Source organism: Lepisosteus oculatus, chromosome 10 (assembly GCF_040954835.1).
Source record: "Lepisosteus oculatus isolate fLepOcu1 chromosome 10, fLepOcu1.hap2, whole genome shotgun sequence".
Lineage (NCBI taxonomy): Eukaryota > Metazoa > Chordata > Actinopteri > Semionotiformes > Lepisosteidae > Lepisosteus > Lepisosteus oculatus.
In genome coordinates this window covers 34301730-34324663 of record NC_090705.1, presented here as the reverse complement: position 1 = coordinate 34324663, position 22934 = coordinate 34301730, and the positions used below count along the sequence as shown (strand labels likewise).

Genomic DNA, 22934 nt, shown 5'->3' with positions numbered 1-22934 from the left:
TAATTCCCTTCAAGACCCCACCACACTTGCCGCCGCATCAATAGTAAGACCACTGACATTTTTCAAATAATAACTGAAGACTCTTTACAGCTGACATACTGTAACCTTCTCAAAAATATTCTCTCCTTTGTTCGTGCCAAGCATTGATACAAAAGAAAGCAAATCCTCTTGAATCATACAATCAGGTGTAATCCCGCACATAAAAATAGCCTGCTGCCCAGTATTTGTTAGGTCTGCCATCTGATTCATAGCTAGGGAGTAGAACTCAAAATTGGTTGTAGAATCCTTCCTAGTCATTTCAATATACACTACCAGATCATTTTGTTCATTCGATCTGATGATGTCCAAGAAGAAATTGCAAGCTTATTACGCTTTCTAATAACTCTAATTTTTTATTTAGTCAGGGATGGTAGTAATAATGTACAGCCCTTACAAATTCTCTTTCTGAGTAAGGCCAAGATTTTCTTGTGATACAATAAGTTCTCTCTACAATTAATGGATGGCGTAACAATATCTCCTTTTATGATCTTCTGAAAAGCTCCCGCTGCATAAATTCATCATAGGTTCCTTATTTTGGTCTAAATGGAGATCTAACAATTCTTCGATTTATTTTTTTGCAGTTTCTTTCTATATTAGATGTTTCTTGTCAAAAATCATTTCTCCACAAATCAGGCAAATGGACAGGCATTTCATCCTCACAAAACATAATTTGTCAATTTTTCTTCAAAGAATATTGCACTTTGCTTGCAGTAAACAGTATACTTTATACTTTAAAAGCTTAGAATTGAAAAACCCTTTTCTTATTAAATAACCATGCAAACTAGAACTTCAACAAGTATAAAATGACTTGAGACATATCAAATATGTTGTAAGATCTGGAGGAATGGAGGGATTGACACCATACACACCTTTTCAGAAAATCAGTCACTTACTGTACGTCCTTTCCAACATTACCCTACACTGCACCATTAACACACCTGAATGTAACAACGTATGCATTATTTTTATTTTAAAAAAACATTTGGAGTATGTTTTTTCCAAATGCTCCCGACAGGCCAGATGGCAATGGGCAGGACTTGGCCAGATGTCCACTGATTCTCCACTATAGAATGAACCCTAATACCAACAGCTAAAAACTTTAAAAGTATTAACATACCTGTGAATGAAGGTGATTTGTCACCATCACTCTAAATGATCTTGGCATATTCTAATTCAAATTCCTTTCTTCAAATTTTAAACAAGGTTAATAATCCTGTACAATGCCAGGATAAAAACACATCTTATTATAAAGAATACGTAAACTGAGAACGTGTTCCATTTGAAGGATATCCTACAAATCTTTAACATGCAACTCTATGAAATAAAGTGCAACAATTAGATTAGACAGATTCTATCAAAGAATATATCCTTTTCATGACTCTCAGGCAGGTAATTTACTGTAGATTTAGTTGGCTTTAAAACATTTTAAACTTAATATTTTTAATCTGAAATTTTCTCAATATACAATATAAATAATGGTATAATGATTTCCACTGTACTGTATATCCATCTTGTAAAGATTCTGTTCAAATTCTTAAACAGAAAGTTACTAAAAAAAACAATTTGTTTTGTTAAAAATGTTATTTTTCAATCACAGATCACAGATTTAAAGCACACAGCCATGTTTGTCTTCCACATTTAAACGTAATACTTCTTTTTATGTTGTCGGAATAAGATCAAGTCGTAACGTATGCATCGGTAACAAACTTCCAAAATTGCTACTTAGTGACAGTTTTCCTTGGAGCAGATACTAAGTGTGTCTGGGAAACAGAATCCTACCCATCGACAAGTATCATTACAACGCATTACAACCTATTACAGTGCTTTCGATGGAACCCTATTTGAATTACTTAAACCCCACACAAAGCTGATTTAAGTACCACATATCCAAAATTGTGACAGCAGGCCACACCAAAGAGAAGCATAGGAAAAGGATATGATCTTCCAGCAGATGTCCAGCTTGCTGTTGATCTCGTACCCCCTGGCCTGCTGTCTCTCTTCCTCCAGCTGCTTCAGGTTAGTAAACTGGGCTCTCTCATCACCAGGCTCAGGAAGACTCTCAAAATCAAACTTGTTCACCTGAATCGCCATCCTACAAAATCAGACAAAAATACAGTACAAGTGGTTAGCTTGAAGCAGGACAAGATTCAAGATCGTTTTAATGGCGCGGCTCCTTATAACGTCCTTGAAGTCAGTTTTGGAAGTTTGAGAATACTTTTTCACCAAGTTAACACACCGTTTTCCTTTTAATGAGTTCATGGCTTTATTTCTTTTTGCACAAAGGGAGTGTTGTTCAGATAATTTACTTTCTCACTTATAGTATGGGATTCAGTCACTGAAGAGAAAATAGGTTATCCTGACAGCAATACAAGACACGATCAAACATTTTCAATTGTTTCAACTATTTGTTTTTTAGTATCTTCTACAATTGTATTGTGCAATAAATTCACAGATGTGATTTTTGCAGGACACAGCTTACAGGTAGAGAACAATGTTTTGCGTTATTGTAAGATGTTAATGGAAGTTTACTGTGAGAAAACATCAAAAAGCTACCTGTTATGAAACAAATCTAGCTAATTTTCTTTGTACTGTACTTTATGTGTGTCTGTCACTATTATCAAGAAGTGTCAGTTCTGAAGTGATACTCAATCTAGTTGCAATAAATGTCTCTGACTGTGAGATGTTACAGGTTAATGACCGCAGTTAGAGAGCAGTATGCTTCCCAGAAGGGTGGAGTGTGGACCATTGAGATTTGATTTCGCTCTGCACACTGCTGTTTTCTGTGTGCCACACTGCTGTGTTAGAGCCAATTACAGCACAACTGCTCTCTGTACTACATTCCAGGAAAGGTATGATGATGCAAAGAAGATATAAATAGCAGCAAGGTGGCCATGTGTGACTGCAGAGGTGACTGGTTTAAATCCACCGATCCTTCAACTTTCAGGCCAGCATGCTGTCGTGGAGAAAAATAAAACACATTGCACTTTTAACAAAATGCTGTCATATATTTCCATTTAAGAACATACTATAAATCCAAGCTTGTTTATTAGGTTATTTTTCCTTGCATCCCATAATCCGAAACCCAAGCAAAATTAAACGACAGAATTGTTAAAGAACTTCTCCACTGCATGTATAGTATTACAGTCTGATGACACTACAATGTGAAATAGAGTAACTTAATAAGTAACAAAAAAGCATATTTAAGAAATAGAGTACTTATTAAAAATTTCCATTCACAATCCAAATGCGATTCTAAGAACCATTTAAATGATATGTGTGAGCGCTTCTCTTTCAAATTACTGCCACTTACGGGGGAAACTCACAAACACAAAAATGTCTGCTAAACTAAACTGCCACTTGTACAGTAGTAACAAAGCTAATATCCTTTCTGATGCCTTCCACTGAGATAAACAGTTTATTTGCAAAGCACTCTTTTGTAAAACAAGAAAAAAAGAAAAAGATGTAATCAAATAATGTTCACTGTAGACAAGACAGCAAGCAGATCTTTACACAACAGTTAAGTGGCAGCCTGGGAGCAAGAACAATAATCCCATCAATAGCAATTATATAACACAGGAGAGAAGTCACTAATCATATCAAATGAAAACAAATTGAAGTTAACTAAAAAAGCATTTGCCCGCAGCACGAAGAAGAGCATGTCAGGAGACAGCCCTCTCTTGAGTTAAAAAGTCAAGGGATTATAGACACTGCAGCAGGTTCTTATCGCACAGGATGTGCACAAGCTTTCATTTAATTAGAGGTAAAGTTCAGAGATTTCACCTGTGCTGTGTTTGTAATTAAACTAATTTCTCAGGCAGGATTTGAATGTACAAACACTGTAGTCACTCCTGGTTGCCTGTGACTTTTAATTTGTTTTAGAAGAGAGAGAGTTTCAATAAGTACGTTCCTTAACAAAGAGCAGATAGCAGTGGACTTTTCCCTGGGTTTTGAAAAGTCATCATCTTTGCTGCCTTGGGACATTCAATTTTTCAAACGCTCTGGTATAGCAGGAAAGTTCTACTGTAATATTCATTAGGTCTTGCAGCTAAGAGGAATTGAAATGGTTCTCCATCAAGATAAACATGCGATGACCTCACATTTCTTTTGAAACAAGCTGGTTGTGCAAAACTATCATGGGTATAAAACAGTTTCCTTCCATACATCACCTCCTAAGTGCAAACTAAATTGACTTCAACAGCCTCTATGATAAAGGCACTTGCTAATTCAGCAATCATGCAGACTTACTCATTAAAGAATAAGCTTTTTCCACATGCTGTGTTTAGTAATTATGCATGCCCATACTTTTTTCTTATGTTTCTTCTTCAACCTTGCTTGAGACCTCATCTTACTGAAAACATGAAAACAGATTAAACAACAAGCTATTGTTTAAATCACTGGCATGTGAATCCAACATCACGTGAGTGATGTTTCATTCAAATGTTCAGCTTGCTGTCTTCGATATACTGTACAACTTTGAGAACACCTGTAGATAATGTTACCTGTGTACTTCACTTTGGTTAACACTGTAGTGGCTACTACAATTCAGCCAGAATGTTAAGTATGAAAAATTTTCCAAGGAAAATATTTAAATACACATCTTCAACATCTCAATTACTCCCTTCCTTAACATGAATGAAGAAACAGTGCAAAAACAATGCTTCGTAGTAAATAAAAAAATGTCTCCTCTTCTTTTTTGGCATATGAGATACTGTAGCTTTATTTAAGTTCCACAGTTGTATCATTTTCATTGGCATGCAAAGAGCTCTCGGTGAGATACAGAACCTACTGTGCAGATACATCCCACACACCTGCCTTATTTGACCGTGTTGTATACAAAGCCTTGTAAGCTGGCATTAAAACCACCCGAAAACGCTATGCATGACTTCATCTGATCCTATAATGTTATTTTGCTGGTTGAACTACCTTGTTTCCAATTACACTTTCTAAGCATCTATAAAGAGAGCAGGAAAAAGCCAAGCTTCATTAAGATTAAAGATGTCCATCCCCTCTACACCTTGTGAAAAAAACTCAATGGGGGGGGGGGGGGGAGGAAAAAAAGGAAAGAACGGGAATTCAGCTGGGAAGCGTCTCAGCTAATTAAGATGCGGAGCCCCATTTCTTTGATGTAAAGTATCATTTTGTTTTGTAAATGAATTATAAAGCCGTGTGCTCGCAAATGCGGAGGGCTAATTCTCTCCAGCTTTGTCTGGTTTCTACCTTTGATGCAATATGCAAAAAATATAAAAGGCAGTGGCACACTGCATGTTAAGGATGTGGAAAACAAAACACTGAGGCCTGTGTTTTTTGTACACAGTCCTGTTCAAGGCACTCCAGATTACCCTTGAGGAAAGCTCAAAGCAAAAATTGTTAAATTATCATTTAACAGGCCCTAACAACAAAGAGGAGCAGAAATTAAACAATAATCAAGGCTCTGTACAAAGAGAATGAAAGGTTTCTGTTCCTATGCACTATGGTTTAAAACAGAAAAAGAGTAGACTGTAATATACCAGGCTCATGCTAAAGCACACAAGACTTCATCCAATTAACCTAGTCATAAAGGCCATTTAGAAAAGACCACGCATGCCATGTGTAGTGACTTAGCAAACTATAAGAAGGCATAACTTAAAATAAAGCAGCAAAAGCACCACATCGGTCAGGAATGAACTCTTAATGTAAACCGCCATATTGGTGGTAGCTTACAAGTGCATTTCAAAACCTCAAACTTCATCTTCTACCGTTTCTAATATTACATATCCAATAAATCTAGCCTGATGAATGCTAAAAATCTATCAACCTACCTTTTCAATAGAAAAAGAGATAATCCAGGTTATCTTTAACATCTAGCAACAAAGAAACACAAACCTTATAGTTTAAATGCTGTAATAAGAACATATGATGTGAAATTGACATCCTTCAAAAACTGAAGGGTTATGGGCACTACTGGGCATATCGGTGAAAAAAAACAATCTATAAAGCTTAACATGCCAAATGCTAATGCGTTAAAAGTCTGCTTCATAGCCAAATAAACTGAAGCCCTGTCTCTGTGAAGCAATCCAAGATTAATAAATTAGAGGCTGGGCTGTTTAATACAGGTCCTGGGTTTTTCAAATATTTTATCTTATCTTGTTTTTGCTTTGTACTGAGCATGACATGCATGTTCCCCAGGCTGATTTCTCATTGCTGAAAACCTGTTAAAAACTGTAATTAAATTCTAAATAAGTTTAGAATATACTCCATTAATCATCTGCACTGACAGGATGCCTACCACATATTCTGACATCTTGACCACCCGTCCAATTTGGTTATATCCTATTGCCTTCTCTGTGATTTGAGCTCTTATTTTTTTTTTCTTTTTTATTGTTTTCATTCTACTTTGTTCATCAGTGATGAAAAAATACGGTATTAGTGACAGGCAAAATTGTACACTAGGAGCAGCTGCATTACAGCATGAATAAGAAATATTGCCTGGAGTGGGTCCCTTCTCCTAGAAGCTTTATCAAGTAGCCGCTTTTGCTGCTCTAAGATAGGCCTCTACCTCTCCCAGAAAATACGAAATCAGTCAAAGTTAATTTGGCGTATTAAAGTTGTCAGGTAGGTATCCTCATTAAGGAGGAAAGGGTTAAAAGGCCGTTTCAGATTCTGTGACTTGCAGGACCACAGCATCTTTGAGGGATTTAGCTGGAACAGGGAGCTAATCTGGTCTATTAACCATCTTTTAATCACTGGCTGCGTTCATTCACGCAGCAATCTAGGCCTGCAGCAGAGGTTTTACAGCCTTAATCCCCACACATGAAGTGGAAAATTCCCCTGAGGCACCACTGTCCTGAAGAACAGACAAAGCGGATAATCGCCACCTTGTCCTCGCTGACCTAGGAACACAGCGCCAGGAAGCAAGAGGGAAAATGGAAGCAGAACTGGCTCTCCTTCCTCCATCCCTCCTCATATTCTTGTCTAGACGGGGCCGTGCCGAATCTGCGGGACTTTCCCAAGCTGACACCAGCTCCTCCATTGATTCTGTTCCGTCACACACAACACTTTAAAGTCACCTGCTGGGCCCTTATTGAACTGTTTTCACCCAAAAGCTCAGAATTCAGTGGCTCAGGACAGTCTGAGGTAGTGACTCAGATATCTGTCTGATGTAGAAAGGCAATGAGTAGGGTAGCTTATGAACAGCAATTGATTTATGCATCCATACTTAGTGTAGCTCTCTAAAGCTCTCTAAACATTAATCTTTTTTTTTTCTTTTTAAAGTATTTAACTCAAGGTAATAACTTCTGGAGAGCTGCTGAGATATGCACCACAGAATACAAAATTAACATCATTATCATGGTAATAATTAAAAACAGATGATTATAATAGTACCTGCCAAATTGACAGAATGACCTCTTTGGTTTTTACCCATCTGCCTCACAATATATCGGGAAAAAAAATGTACATATGTTGATTTTATTTTTCAGGGCAGATACTGCTGCCGGGGCTTAAACATGTAGGATTTTTAAGAAGCTGTATTGTTTTATTTTTATCTGATATGCATTTTATCTTTTGAAAAAAATAGTATATTGTAACAAAAGACAAAAAAGCATACATATATTCATTATACAGTAGAACAGTGCTTAAAGTCCTGTTATGCAATGCATGTGCTGAATCCTCCTAGTTCCTATACTGTAACTACGATATATTCCTGGATCAGATTTTTGAAAGAAATAATATTTATACAGTATATATTGTACAGGGTGGCTCTCACTAAACACAAAAAAAGGAAAGATACAGAGCTATTTGTAATGCAAAATGATATAAAAGATACAAATGATATTTTACAGAGAATGCATATGAAATACATGAACACCACCCATTTAAATCGGTTTTACAAAAAATATTTATAAACCTACATAACTCAGGAAACACAAGGAGCCTCATTACCTCATAGCTCCATTTTTACTTTAGCGCTATGTAAACAAAAATATAAAAGAATCCAAAAACTAAATTAAACTCTCTTCCTGTTTTTCTCACTATGAGCTACTGCTGATTTTGAATGTATGTAGGTCTTCTGAATTTACATTGAGCTTCCAAAAGCCAAGCATGTGTGTGATTACACATCGGAATCGTACTTTAATAATAAACTGTTCAGATACCTATGAACAACAAGCTAAGAAAAGGATTTTCAGCACACAAGAACAATTAGCAGTTATTAAAACACTAACAAGGTGTAGGCTCATTCTACATCCAAGTAGAGGAAGAAAGGAAGGAAATCTTTCAGTGTGGGTTTTTTTCTTTTCATTTTCCTTAAATGCTTAAGTGTAAGCCAGGAAAGGAAACAGAAGAGTGCTCTTATGAAGCCCCACACACTACAAATTTCTTATTGTTTGACAGCTAGAAGAAAGGAAAACACATACAAGCCATACAGAAAGGGAGGAACTGGAAGTGATCCCACAGCTCTGCAGACATGCGGTCTTTGGATCAGGAGCTGAAAGGTGTGCACAGAGTCGGCTGAGTCTGGCAGTGTGACAGAGAGCCCATGGTGGGGTGGAGGGAGGGAGGGGGGGGGTCTGTCTCCGTGTGGTGCATGCAGCAGTAAGACAACAGCGCCCCTGCTGACAGACTGTGTCAACCCCCTCCTCAGAACGGAGCATCTGCTTAACCCCGCACAACCCCTCTGTCTCCGGCTCTGACATTTACCGACGTGCTCACTTCAGCTGGATTCTTTGATTTTTGTAGATGTGGTTAAGGAGAAGAACACCACAGCCTGCTCCTGCACCCTCCACTGTAACATTATACCCAGGAAATGGCTGGCTGGGGTGCCACTTGCAAAGATGTTACCCATTCATTTCCCTCTTTCAAAAAACAAATGCAAATAAAAGATATAACAGCTGTGAAAACTGATTGCATCTGGGACCAAATCGGTAAATAAACTCTGCTAAATCTTTTTATTTAAACTATTGTTATCCAAGCAAAAGCTTTTTTATTAACAATTTCCAGAATGATATACAGTTTTGTATGCATGAAAAGTATGAGGCTTGCATGCAGAAAATAAGGTCACATTTGCTTCAAAACATGAGACTGAAAAAAGGCGTTTCCTCTCCACAAACCTCGTCTCACTCTATAATACTACGTGGACCCAGAGGTTTAGGAACAAAATGTCATTCTATTGAGCAGCGGTGTTTGAAACTAATCAATATCAAAAGCTTTAAAGAGGTCCTTTGAGGAGGACTGCCCTGCAGTACTAGAGGGGAAGAAGGAAAGCCAGGGATATTACTTCAGAAACCTTAAATTACGATTCCAAATAAGACAACTCAAAATAAGAAGGAGAAAACGTGTTTTCAGTGCAATTGTTTTTCCTAAAGGTTACGAGGTTTGCTTATTATCTGATCATGTATGCCATTAGGGGTCAAACTATACCATGTTCCTGAGTAAAAAATCCCATTTGGTGTTTTTTTAATTAAAAAAAGCAGTTGTAGTTCTCAGCAGCCATTTCTGAAAAAAGACTGCATGTATCAGTCTACTCGCATGCAAATTGTTGATTTACAAATAATGATTTATAATGCAATTACATCCATTACATCTCCTGTAGTCACATTTATTCCCAATGGTAATATTACTCAGTTGCTTTCTTTTTCTTTCGCTGTTTCTTTTAAACAACGCTGTAGAATCCATAATTCAAGCATGAACAGAGGAACCCATTAGGGAAAAAGACACCAGGGAGAAGAATTTTTTATCAAAACCTTTTGCTCTGGCTCTAACAGCCTGTAATTGTGTTATTGCACTAGGGAAAAGCTTGGAAGGAAAAAAAAGGAAAGTGCAGAACAGGAGTGGGGGGAGAGAGAGAGCAACAGAGGAGCTATTTTTAGCTCACGTGCATCTGCTCGTCAGTTGAGATCAGTGGCTGGCAGAGAAGAGAAAAATGTTTAAAATGCAGTCTCCTTCATCAGGAGTCTATTTTTAGACTGCGGCTGACTCTGGTAACCTTCTGTAGCAACAGCTTCTGAACTCTGAGTCTGGCTTCTTACACCGTCAGGCTTCAATGCAAACAGATCTGTAAGTGCTGCTGAAAGGAAAAGGGTACAGATTTGGTCTGTCTGGGCGTAAGGGAATAGGGATTTATTTTTAAATTCATTGCTTAAATCTGGGAGAAACAGCATGGCAGCCTGCTGGTTTCGGAATGATCAGGATCATGCAAAATGTGGCGCGAGGCCCTTTATCAGAAAGGTTTACTGTGGAAGGATGATAAAGAACCCAAATGAAATTGGCTGTAAAAAGTGCTAAGGAATTATAAGACTTCACTCTCTAATGCTGATTTACTCTCAAAAATAGAACATTCAACATCATCCTTCTCAGGTAATGTACACATTGACAAGAGAATTGATCTTAATTATTTTAATATGATGTGAGACCATTTAGCTTGATTATTTGCTACTAGCTTAATGATCTGAGGATCTCATTTGGGTGTTTTCTGGAGGAGAGGTTTTGACAACATGACTGGTTTGCTCCAGCTATATTGACCCTTTGGTAAAAAAAAGTACCAATTGCTTAGATGTGATGCTACATGCTTCACACTACATGCTTCCAGTTGCTCATGTTTCAAAGAAGAACAATGCCGAAAATGACAAGAGAACCGTCTTAAATGAGAAAGATAAATAAAGTACTGTAAATAAAAAAATCACCAGTGCCTTTCTTTTAGTATACCAGGACATCTTACAGCTCTTGGCTGTCACACTAAAAGGTTACAGATTTATAACCTAGACCATAAGATGAATGGAGAGTTCACATTGTTGCTTGATGTATATCAATATATGGTTGCTATTTTTAGCTCTTTCTACTGTATTTCCTTCTTTTGTGCACTTTTAGCTTTACTGTGTGAGGTCTAATTATTTTATTGTGCTAACACATACATCATTGTTGGTTATATTGTACATACACTTAATAAAAACTTTGGATACATTGTGTGCATTCTTGATAAGGGAAAATAATCATAAATGATGGATTTCAACTTCACCTGGGTGAATAATAATGTTTAATACAAGAACATCATCCTCCAGGAATTCTGTTAATAACTGTACCGTGTTTATGTGTCTTAAACTACATTTCTTACAATCCAAAAGCTGTAAGATTTGATCATGATGAGAGTTGTTTTCCAAAGCAATTAACATACAGGGCTTTTCTTTGCAACCTTTTGTCTCCTGACTGATCAAAATGCGAAAAAAGCTCTAGGCAGTTCTGGACAGAACAATTGCTTTTCACCCAAACTCTACAGTAATGTTGGCAAACATGTCAAAACCACAAAAGGGAGAGACAATAATGCTCTCTGTAATGAAAGATGATAAATCCCTCAACAGCCAGAAGTGCCAAAAGCTGCAACACTCACTGGTGTCTTTTATCTACACAAACCCACAATAGCGATGGGGCAGATTACTTCAGTCAATGTGAAACTTTCTAAGCCTAGAGGTCTGATACAATTTATTGATAGGTAACTCTCTCTACTAAGCCCTGATCTCAAAAACACAACACACAACAAATTGAACCGTATTCAATTCTGTTCAAGAAAATGGGCTAATTTGTGTTGGCAGCAAGTACGGAGCTGTATTTCCATCAGTAAGGAAGCTTGTCAAGCCAGTGAGACGGACGCCGGCATGAAAAGGATGCACATGGGGAAAAAGCCGATGTAGGAAGAGTTCCTTATGAACTAGACAATCCCAGCTGGGACAGTGCTCATGAAATGGAGCGGAAAAGTGTCGCCAACTCGGAACTGACTGAGCTTATGATCACTGAGGGGACCAGATGTGGTTCCTGACAGGTAAGACGTGGGAAGAATCCGTCATGCAATTAACATGACACAGGCGTCTCAGGATGCATGCAAGACACTGCAAATTACATCTCTCTTCTCCTCTCTCCAACTAATATGCACAAAGGTTTTCTACACATCAGCATTTTGTAACTTGGAAATAAAAGGCCATCTCACTCTTACTATAGAATACTTTATATATTTTGCTTTCTGGGATACTGTGCATGAAATCTCTTTCGTTAATTCAGTGTCTAATCAAAGAGAGGTCTGTCGTATTTGGTTTCATTATGTTTTATGGCATTTACTCATCTGAATATGAAAACATGTTGAAAAGGCAAAAAACAGTACTAAAGTTAATATTCAGCAACACACTGTGATAAATTAACCCAATTATTTTCTATTACAAAGTAAAAGATAACAGTTGAGAGAAACAAGTTTGTTCTGTTGAGAAATATCATGGTTGATCTCTCAAATGTAACAATATTTTGTAAAAACAAACGACTGATGATATGATAATCAGTGATGAGAGACAGGCAAGCCTACAATTAAATAGGATACCTAATCAGCATTTTTCTCTGACAATAACTGGGAGAATACTAAAATTGCAATATTCTTTATACTATAAACCCATGTTACAGAACTGTATGTCTCAATAATTTATCCTGGTGATGGTTGTTTAAGCCTAATGAGTTACAAACAGCACACATTCTTGCTATGCAAAGGAGAGCACCAATAAGCCCTGTGAGAAGGTACCTACAGTACTTTTAGAGTTACCTTAGCAATGGATTGTGAGGTACCTTTAAAAACCTTTATATCTTCAAAACCTACAATAAAGAGCTTTTATATATATGCGATACAGTTTTTTGCTTGAAATGTATTTCCTCTAATATGGAAAAGGCACATATAACAGTTAAATCTTTGCAATTACATGATACACATGCTCATGGCAGTCAAAACGTCAGAAGAATATATCTGAAACACCAGACATTTTGCTTTTTGGAAAATGAACTGCATTTCATTAACCTACAAAGGGTTGTTTGCGGTGAAACATAAAATGACATTCAAGTATTGTAGGTGATGCAAGTGAAGTAGGATTTGTTTTAAATAAGGTATGACTTGCAGTATACATAGCTTCTGCTGATTCAATGTCTAAAAAGCTACAATAAGTGTTCTCTTTAAAGAAAATTAAAAATTTTACACAGACTAAACTAAAAGACTCACAGGTATATTCTCGCAATAGCACTAAGACCAGAGGGAACATGTATCTTCCAACTTAAACTGACAGATGTCACTATCAATGACACTTAATATCATTGTGTCACAGGAATCGAGCTGAGAAGGAAGAAGGTTTAAAAAGGTCCTGGGAAATGTCATATTAGTGTTTTTATTGAGTAGAGTGACCTTTCACAAATAAAAACTCTGCACCTTACTACAGTTAGATATTTACTGATTTGCTCATCACCCATCTTTTCTAAGCCTTTTAGCTTGCTAGGTGACAGCTTCAGTGCCAATAAGGGACACCTTACACTTCAATACTATTTGCACTGGATGGATGGGAGGAGGGGGTGGAGAAACAGGGATCTGTGAATGCATATACAAACACACAGTCACACACAATTCTCTCTTTCTCCATTACCATGTCTATCTACCAGGATGTACACATAATCTCAGAAGTGTTCTGTACTGATGTGAGAATATCTCCAAGTAATGTTGCCTCTCCGGTAAAAAAGTAAGTAGAAAGCGCACCTTATTATGACCTTTGTCTTTGCAAACACAATGTGGAAGGTTTTTAAGAATCCATTGCTATAGCAACAGCCTGCATTTGTTAGGGATGGATAATAAGAAAAGCCATTTCCATCACATACAAACTATACACACAGCTCAGTCACTAGTCCTCAGTGTACAGACAGCAATGAGGACAACATCAAGTTTGAGAAACGACAATGAAATGGATAGAGAACACAAGTACCCAAGACTAAAAAAGGGACCATGAAATTTAGACAGAAAAATAAACTCTTATGCAGTTAAAATAGGAACTGTCAAAGTTTGGACACTTTTACAGACAATGCACTTTCATAAACTAACAGAAACCCACAAACGCTGACAATGCACTGTTTACACTGGTACTCTTTCATTAGTTGTGTGTACCCAGAGGTCACCCTCTTTCAACACCTTTATCCAGTTTTGAATATGTACGGTGACTAACATCTAGCCTGTTACTGCACTACTAGGAGAGACTGGAGATGAGCGACGTAAAAATGAAGCATTAAAATCTGAAAAATAAAAAAACAGGTATAGTACTGTAGGCAAATGCTTGAAATCAGTGAAAAGGTCTGTTCTGAGCAAGAAACTTCAGGGACTCAAAAATAATCTTCTCCCTAACTTTTTTTTTTTGACATTGAGCAACTGATTCTTATTTTTCAGGACCAGAAAATACATGCTGGGTGTAAGAAGCATCAATGTGAATGTTCCCCATATCCACCCCCTTGCCACTGACAGATCTATTGCACCTTCTTACAGTAAGTAAGTGCACTACCAATTAAAAATGAGGCAAAAGGCACATTCCATTACTGAAATATATAGTGGATTAAATGGTAGAATAAATAAAAATACAGAGAAAGAAAGTGCTTCGTAAAATGATTTAAATTAACAGGATCAAATGGTAAAAAAGGAGGAAATTAATTGTGAGAAAGTATTGACATTGGAAGAGAAGAGATACAAAAGCTTATTGCAACAGAGAAAATCAAAGTTCTTTTTAACAGCAAAAGAACAGTAAACAGACGCAAGGTATCTCAGACATAATAATGGGAAACATTTGGATGATGAAAGGTAAAGGGCGGATGTATGAAATAAATAATTCACTCAGGTGATCATCAAGAAAGAAACTGACAACATGCCTCAGGCTGAGCAAAGACAACATGCTACTGTACATTAAACGGTTTTAGCATACAAGAAACAGAAGAGAAACAGGTACTAGAAGCTCTAACAATAAACAAATCTCCAAGTGTACATACTGTAACTGTTCTTAAGAAAACATGAAATGTTATTCATAGACTGTAGGATACACCCTGGATGGGACACCAGTCCATCACAGGGCAGACACTGACACAAGCATGGACACACTCACACCTGGGCCAGTCTTCCAAAAGCCAATTAATACTATTAATCATGTTAAATATACATTTTATTTCTAGTGTCGAAAATAAAAATTACTTGTCTTGATGACTGTCACATTTTCTCCTAAGAGTAAACATACCCATAGATTTCAACGTGTTATCACCAGTTCTAGAGAACTTCTTCCCCACTTTCATCCCTTTATAAAAATGGCTTCTTATAAAAGAAGTTAACTTTTTCTACTGCTTCTGCTTTTGACATAAAAAGGACAACATACTATATTCTATAACAATCTAGCACTTAGCACTTTTAGCACTATCTCCTTCAGTTGATCATTCATGACTGTGATACATTCAAATGATTTGTCAGTTGCAAAAGCATTAAATCATCTAATTAGTGGGATTGATTAATTAATTGGGCACAGATAAACTTACGTTTATCTGAGTCCGCACTGGAGCAGACTCAGTTGAAGGGAACAACCCCCAATTCCTCCCCACATATGGGGAGACATAACACTATGCCAGATTGAGCATGTTATCATTGGGATTGTTTTAACAGTGCCAATTGCACTGTATTAGAAACACCAGATTACAACAGTAGTAGGGTAGTTCAAATGTGAGGAGACACTGAGCTCATCACTTATCGTAAGCACAGCAGGAGACCTTATACACTCAGTTCGAATACTCAGCACTGGCGCAACAAGATAAGTTGACATCCAAGGTGAGCAATTGAGCTGAAAAAATTTACGGGGTTTCGCACACGGGCGGTGCGGTACTCCTGTGGCTAAGGATCTGTTGGGGCCCCTGAGCAAGGCCCTGAACCCCAACTGCTCCGGGGCTGCCATATAAATGGCTGACCCTGTAATCTGACCCCAAGCTTCTCTCTCCCTGACTGTGTCTCTCATGGAGAGCAAGTTGGGGTATGCAAAAAGACAAATTCCTAATACAAGAAATTGTATATAGCCAATAAAGTGATCTTATCTTACAGTATATGTTTCTATGCAATTAGTAAGTTCACTGTGCAACATATGGTTCATGGTGTACAGGATTCAGAACGATAGAGCTTTGTAAGTATTTTTCAATATGGATACCTTAGCAAACAATTTTCACAACCAAGAGGAGGCACTTGCTGAATTCCTCCTTCTGCCTGCTTTTCCTGCACGTGTCACTTGGTTTCTTCAGCTCATACCACACATGTTCCACAACAGAATGTGATGATTAATCAAGAACATGTGTTGAAAACTCTTGGGAGTTGTAAGTTCTGTTAACCGTGTGGGCATCACGTTTCATAAAAGGTTGAAAGTAGTTATTCTGTTGTAACAAGTCCATCTGCGACAAAGCATGAGTTTTTTGGCAGAATTCGCCACCAGTTCTCTTGGCTAAAAAGACACTATTAAACTTTGTAATCTGTATGACACTCATTTTTACCAGGACACCAGAACTAGAAGATGCAAATTCTAAAACATGTTCATTACTAAAAGGAAGAAATACTTTTTCAGCACGACCATCACCCTTTCTCTGCTAATCATAACACAAAAAGGATACTAGCAAGATGATTCAGTGCTTTTTAGATTTTGAATACTTCAATCAGGTTCCCTCATCATTTTTCTATTAAAGACTTAAAAAGGTACAGTTCCTTCTGCCTGTCAGAGAAGGACATACTGCACCCTTAAGCCCTGAAATGTTCATGGGATTGGACTGATTCTCTATGACCAGAATTGTACACAACATTTTAAATATTGCAAAATATCCATGATGCAAAAAAAAAAAACTAGTTTTTCCAGCTATGCTACTGGTGAATTCAATAATCCCTTTCATACTGTATATTTGCATCAGTTTGAATTCATAATCATTTAAAATTATTTCTTTTCATTTACATTTCCTTTCTGGATGGCTTCTGTTTAAAAAAATGTTCTATATATGCAGGATAGAATCAAGTACTAATCTCTATAGATTAAGTGTCTAGTTTTATTTATTTTGTGACAACCCATTTCATTAATTACCATCCAACCTTCTTACCATCTAACCTCTTTATTCAATACAGGGTTATGGAGCTGGAGCCTATCCCAGCAAGGCAGGATACAACCTCAATGGGACATCAGTGCATCAAAGGGCACACATAGACACACTCACACCAGGGCCAATTTTCCCAGAAGCCAATCAACCTACCAGTCTTTAGGCTGTGGAGGAAAACAGGGCGCCTGAAAGAAACCCATACAAATATGGGGAGAACATAAAAACTCCATGCAGATAATTGAACCCAGGGCCCCATCACTGTGATGTACAGTACCAATGATAACCACTGCACTACTTTGCCACCATAACATGGTACTGTTTTTCTTTTTTTCTGCAATGAATGAATTACTGCTATGGATTTATAAATATGTTTACTTCTATTTCTTTGGAGGTCTTTGACCATTTTTAACTGTAGCTTTTCTTTAAGACAGTGTAATACTTTTCTCTTACCCAAAGTCAGACTGGTCCACGCTACACTCCTGTAGCTGTTTCTTTGCGGTATAAATGCGCTATGCTATAGCAGTCTAAAACTAAAAAAAGACAAGACACAACAAATTAGCTCACACATGAATTTAAAACTATATGCCCTCTGGAGACTGAAGCAAGGGAATTTTTAAAATAAAGATAATATTACCACAGGCAAGCTGGATTTGTGAAGAAATTTGAGTCCAAACACACCACACAAAAACATTTTAAACTAATATATATAAATCTACACATTCATAAATATGAATTGTGTATTATAAGTCTTCAATGCCCTAAGCTAGATTTACTGTATTTATTTGGAATGATTGTCTTATGAAAGGCAAATGAAGAAGGCTCATAAAGCTAAACAAAAATAATGAGATGCTTATTATTCCAAATGTTTTTCCTTCTGTTTTTATGTAATATTTTTTTAATACATTCATGCTTAAAATACAATTTTAAAAATAAGAAGTACCGTGTGAAGCAAAGCTAAAACAAAATCATAGTAATTAAAACGATGAAGCACTCAGAGTATGGCCTGCATTGTGTGGTGGAGTTTTACTGAATTGAGATTCAAACTGCAAAAATTCAAGCTTTTTCATGGTGAACAAATATTACACGACCACTTTTTGTAACACTTTTAACAATTTGAACTCGGTGAAGTACTTCATTCTTGCATCCCATACATAATCTATCTATTTTGTAAATATTATGAGAGGCAGAAATTGAGATAGATATATCTGAAGGCATAGGGGAATGAGGTAGAACTACATTTCAGCAATTTATAGAACTGTCACTAGACAATTAGTACTGTATGTGGTTGGTACAGGGGACAGACTAGTCTCTTTGAAATTTCACTTCTTTTTTATTTTATGTTTGTGTTTTGGCTGCAGAAATAGGGTGAGAGAGACAGATCAAAAACAGTGAAAACTCTGACTGCTGACATGAATCTAATTTAATTTAAATAACTGGCATCTGATTTAAGAAACACCTCTACATCACACAGCCAATTTGTATTCATAAGTACCTGTTTTTGTTATCAACTTTTTTTTAAAGAAAAAATATCCTAGAACAAGATGTTGTTTTGGAAGGAAGCAGAGGATCTAAGTAACGTGATCTGCTCTTTAACACAGATCAAATGTAGAAAAAAATGGCTGAAGGGACTAGTATCTTCCATTTTCAATCTTAAAACCGGTGAGTTTAATTTGAGAGATAGTGATAGTTCTTTAAGAAAGACACTGCACTGAAGCCTGATTATGCACATACGACAACCATGAGGAAGTTAAGTAATGCTTTCCAAATTAAATTTAACGACAATTAACAAAAATTCAACAACAATTAAATTAAAAAAAGAGATAGAAATCTGCTGTTCTTCTGCCGTGCTGAACAGTCTGACTTATAACTGAAGTCCACTTTAGTCTAGAGGGTACTATCTTAGGCATTTTCCTGTCTCAGTACTACTGTATATAAGCAATCAAGATGACTGGCAGATAAATAGTTCATACTGAGGAGGGTTATACCATTTAAATCTGTTACACAGTTCTCAAAAACCTACAAATCACGCAGACTGACATTTTTCATTTTTCAATATGGCCTGAAAACAGAATGTGACAGCATAATTTGGGAAGCTGGAAAATGAGAAATACAACAATATTGTGATACCAAATGAACCATACAATAATGTAAGATCAGGGATGGATCTGAGCTGTATATGAAGTAAGCAATATGGGGAGGGAAAAGCTAAGGTATTACTATGTAATTTACCATGTCGTCCAAAAACTATTACTTTACATTTTTCGAGAATTTCACAGTAGACAGTTGCACATTGCATGTAGCTGGGATGTGTGGGCTTTATTTTTCTGCTCACAAAACTACTTCTGTATAGTTTTTGGTTTTGTGTACTTTTCTGGTGTCGCATTAGACTAATCTTTTATTCTTTACATTGTTAACATCTCAAAAATATTACTCTGAGCAGAGCACCTTAACTGATGATTGATGTCAGACAATAAATCTTTATCTGCTTTTGACTTTGTGTAGGTCAAAAAATAAACAGCCCAAGGAAATCAAAAAGAGACTCAGATGCAGAGCAATGAGAATTGTTTAGAAAACAGTAGTTATACATGGTATCTTTAGTACTGTTCTATTGTGAAACCTGGTGAGAAAATAGTCATTATTTATTTGTCGTTTTTGATTCATAAACATGAATATGATCTATCAAATACAATTAAAGCAGGGACATCTGCCAAGCTTGTCTAGAGCTTTATTACAAAAGAACGGTTAAAATCCATGTTCCATTCCTATTATGTTACCCAAAACAATGATGTGTAATATAATGCAAAGTATCCTGTCATTAATACCTTTTAAAAATGTTGTTTTCTGTGATTTGCTGGAGCTTTATTTTATACAAAAAACAACAGATTCCTCATCCAGTCATTACAGACAACAAAGAAAAAAACTATTCTAAAGTGCTTAAAGCATGTTACGACAATTTTAGAACTAAGCATAAAGCCTTTAGATTTCAATTTTTAAAGAAGTCACCAAAAATCATACAGGATCACTATAGTACTGTAAATGCATTGAAATTAAGAAAGAAAAAAATGAATTCAATATGCCCAAACCAGAATCAAACCAACAGTAGGATCCAAGAACTGTCAGACAGCAATACTTACAGCACCATCAAACCAGGGTGCCTTTCATTTAATTCTTCATGCTGGACTTATAATGTATTACATTAAGTCCACAATCCACAAAATGTGGAAAACTACTGTACCTTTTTAAGAGATTAGTTTCTCTGCAGCTGTAATCATGATGATTAGACGTTACAGGCTGACCTGCAGTGCAGTGGCTCATGTACACATTTTTAATGAAAACTTCATTTGAGACAGAACACAAGCCTACACATTTGATGAACCTTAAAAATAGCCTTTGCAAAAAATAGTACATTTTCAGTCAATATAAAGAACAATAGCACATTCTGTAGTGCCACCACTCTGTTGCAATTAAAAAAAATATTAACCATTCCCTTTTAGAAATGCATCACTATAGATGCTTGCAAACACAATGCAACATTTTGGAAAATCCCACATGCGAGAAATGATTTTTGGTGGCAAAGCTTTATAAAAATGATATGGAACTCTGCCAAGAACAGACTCTGTGACCTTCCACTTCTCTTTATTGGATTATTTGCTAATACATTTACAGCAGGATTATGTGCATTAAGAAGGCCTGTTTAAAAAAACACTCCTGCAACTGTTCAGTTAAGTGCGGCCTGTCACAAACAATAAGAACAGGCTATATGCACTATATATATATACACACTACATAAAGTACAACAGTAAAATTATAGTTTTTTTTGTAAAATAAACATTTGTAAGGTCAGGATCTAATCTACCAGATTATTTTTATAGGGCATGTGATTTATTATGTCATTCCAACTTGTTTTAGTCTGGAGCACAAGAAAATTATTAAAGCAGATTCTGAGACATATTGGACAGAAGAAGAGATACACACAGCACAAAACTGTCCAGAGGAGATCTAAGCTTGCCCACATCTGACAAAAGCCACCTGCTACAACATGTCTGATATCTCACTGCTTGCCAGACATTTAAAAGGCGGAAATCTGACTGATACTTAACAGATTGCAGAGATGTGAAACCAAGGATACATAGACTAACAAGCAAGACAGACCACAGAACAAACTGCTGATCAAGAAAGTTCCATTTTCATTTCCAACTAATCTCTGTGATACTACTCTGACAAGATATCAAAGTCATATTAAGACATTATCGCTCTGAAAAAAACCCCACTGTATTTTCATTGGTAAGATAACCATTTTAACGTTCTTAGTTTCAGCAGATAATTTTATTGATAAAACATTTGTCTTCTCTAAATTCATGCTTTGCATGTCTTACATAGTCATGGCTGACATTTTCCTTCTGACAGAGTCCTTGACAAGTAACTCAAATGACATATTCTGACATTTCAGGATTTGAAATAGCAGCATGTCTGAATTTGAATGATACATAATTCCATTATTACACTTACCAATATTTTCACTGGGTCACCAATTTTTAGTTTAAAACTAAAAAAGCAATCCTTTAATGTCTCACAAAAAGCAATTAGATGAACTGTTTTGTCAGTGTTAGCAAGTCAAACAGAAGTAAGAAAAAACTAAGTACCTATGTCCGAGGTTCCTCATTTAATTTTGGTATTATAAACCATTTATGCATGTTCACATTCTGCAGCTTCAGCTGCATTTCACATCTAGAAATGTAAAATCCAGAGCATAGATTCTTCATCCAGTCTCTTCCTCTTCAAATGTCAAAAAGAAAGTTTATAAAAAGACTTCCAGTTGATATTTACAACTTTAGATGGGATTTATTTGCATATTCATAAATTATTCCCAAAACCAATCTTAAAAACTCAGGACACTGGTTATGACATTTATTCAATCTGAGGTACCCATTATACTTTATAAATGTATCATTAAATATTATCTTATTTTACAGATTGTGCACTTATTTAGCTTTTCACTTTATGCATACAATTGAATTTGATGGAAGTGCTATTTTCTTCTGCCTATGATTAATTTCTATGTATTTCCTTCTCACCTATCTAATGTACTACAACAATTTTACTTAGAAGCTGACACCTGCTGTGAACTGCAAAGGGCCTTTTGTGTGAATGAAATTAAACCATCTCCAGGAAATTGAACCACATGAATATCTGAAATTTTAATGGGATGCCTAACTCAAGCATGCATTACCAAAAAGAAAACAAGTGACAGCAGATAGCACAAACACCACATTTAAACAAATTGCTTTTTACAATCTCATTCCTGAACCACTTTTCTTTCTGAGCTGTCCATCACGTTGCTATCCACCACAGATATGTCTAACAGTTGCGTAGAGTACTTCCGTTCCTTCCATCAATCCATCCATCCATCTTTCAATTTTCTAACCACTTTTTCCAATAAATGGTCATGGGGAATCCGGTACCTATCCCAACCCCAACAAGCAACAGGCAGAAGGTGGAGTACATGTATGGATCACCAGTCCATTGCAGGGCACACAAAGACACACACACTCACAAAAAGGCTAATTTGCCCAGTTAACCTACCAGTATATCTTTGGACTTTGAGAGGAAACCAGCACCTGAAGGAAACACCAAACAGGGAGAACATACAGTACAAACTGCATGCATACAACCTCTCCTGGTCTGGCAGTGAACCCAGGGCCCCAGCGATGCTAATCGCTGAACTGCCATGTCTACCCACATTGAGTACTTTTAAAAATTATTTTAAATTAGTAAAAAGCAGTTTTTACTAATCTCATTGCTCACTGCATTTACACTTGTCGTGATTCCTTAACATACAGAGTCCTGATGCACCCAAGCACTATATTTTGCATTAAAGACGTGCAGGCAAGCAGGTTGTAAGCGGACATAAAAGCAGTGTACAAATATTTTTTTCCTTAATAAAAAATGGTCTGAAATGGCTGGGTCAGATGTTCTAAAATGACCATTTA

General features: G+C 36.5%; 1 protein-coding gene across 4 annotated transcripts in view; it reads right to left on the bottom strand.

The window, feature by feature from the left end:
* trappc9 (trafficking protein particle complex subunit 9) overlaps positions 1-22934 on the bottom strand; it is a 665954-nt gene that overhangs the window by 399306 nt on the left and 243714 nt on the right. For all 4 annotated transcript variants that reach the window (XM_015357321.2, XM_015357322.2, XM_006635851.3 and 1 more), the window contains one exon: positions 1979-2131. In XM_015357321.2, the coding sequence (XP_015212807.2) occupies positions 1979-2131 (153 nt within the window). The remainder of the gene's footprint in view (positions 1-1978; positions 2132-22934) is intronic.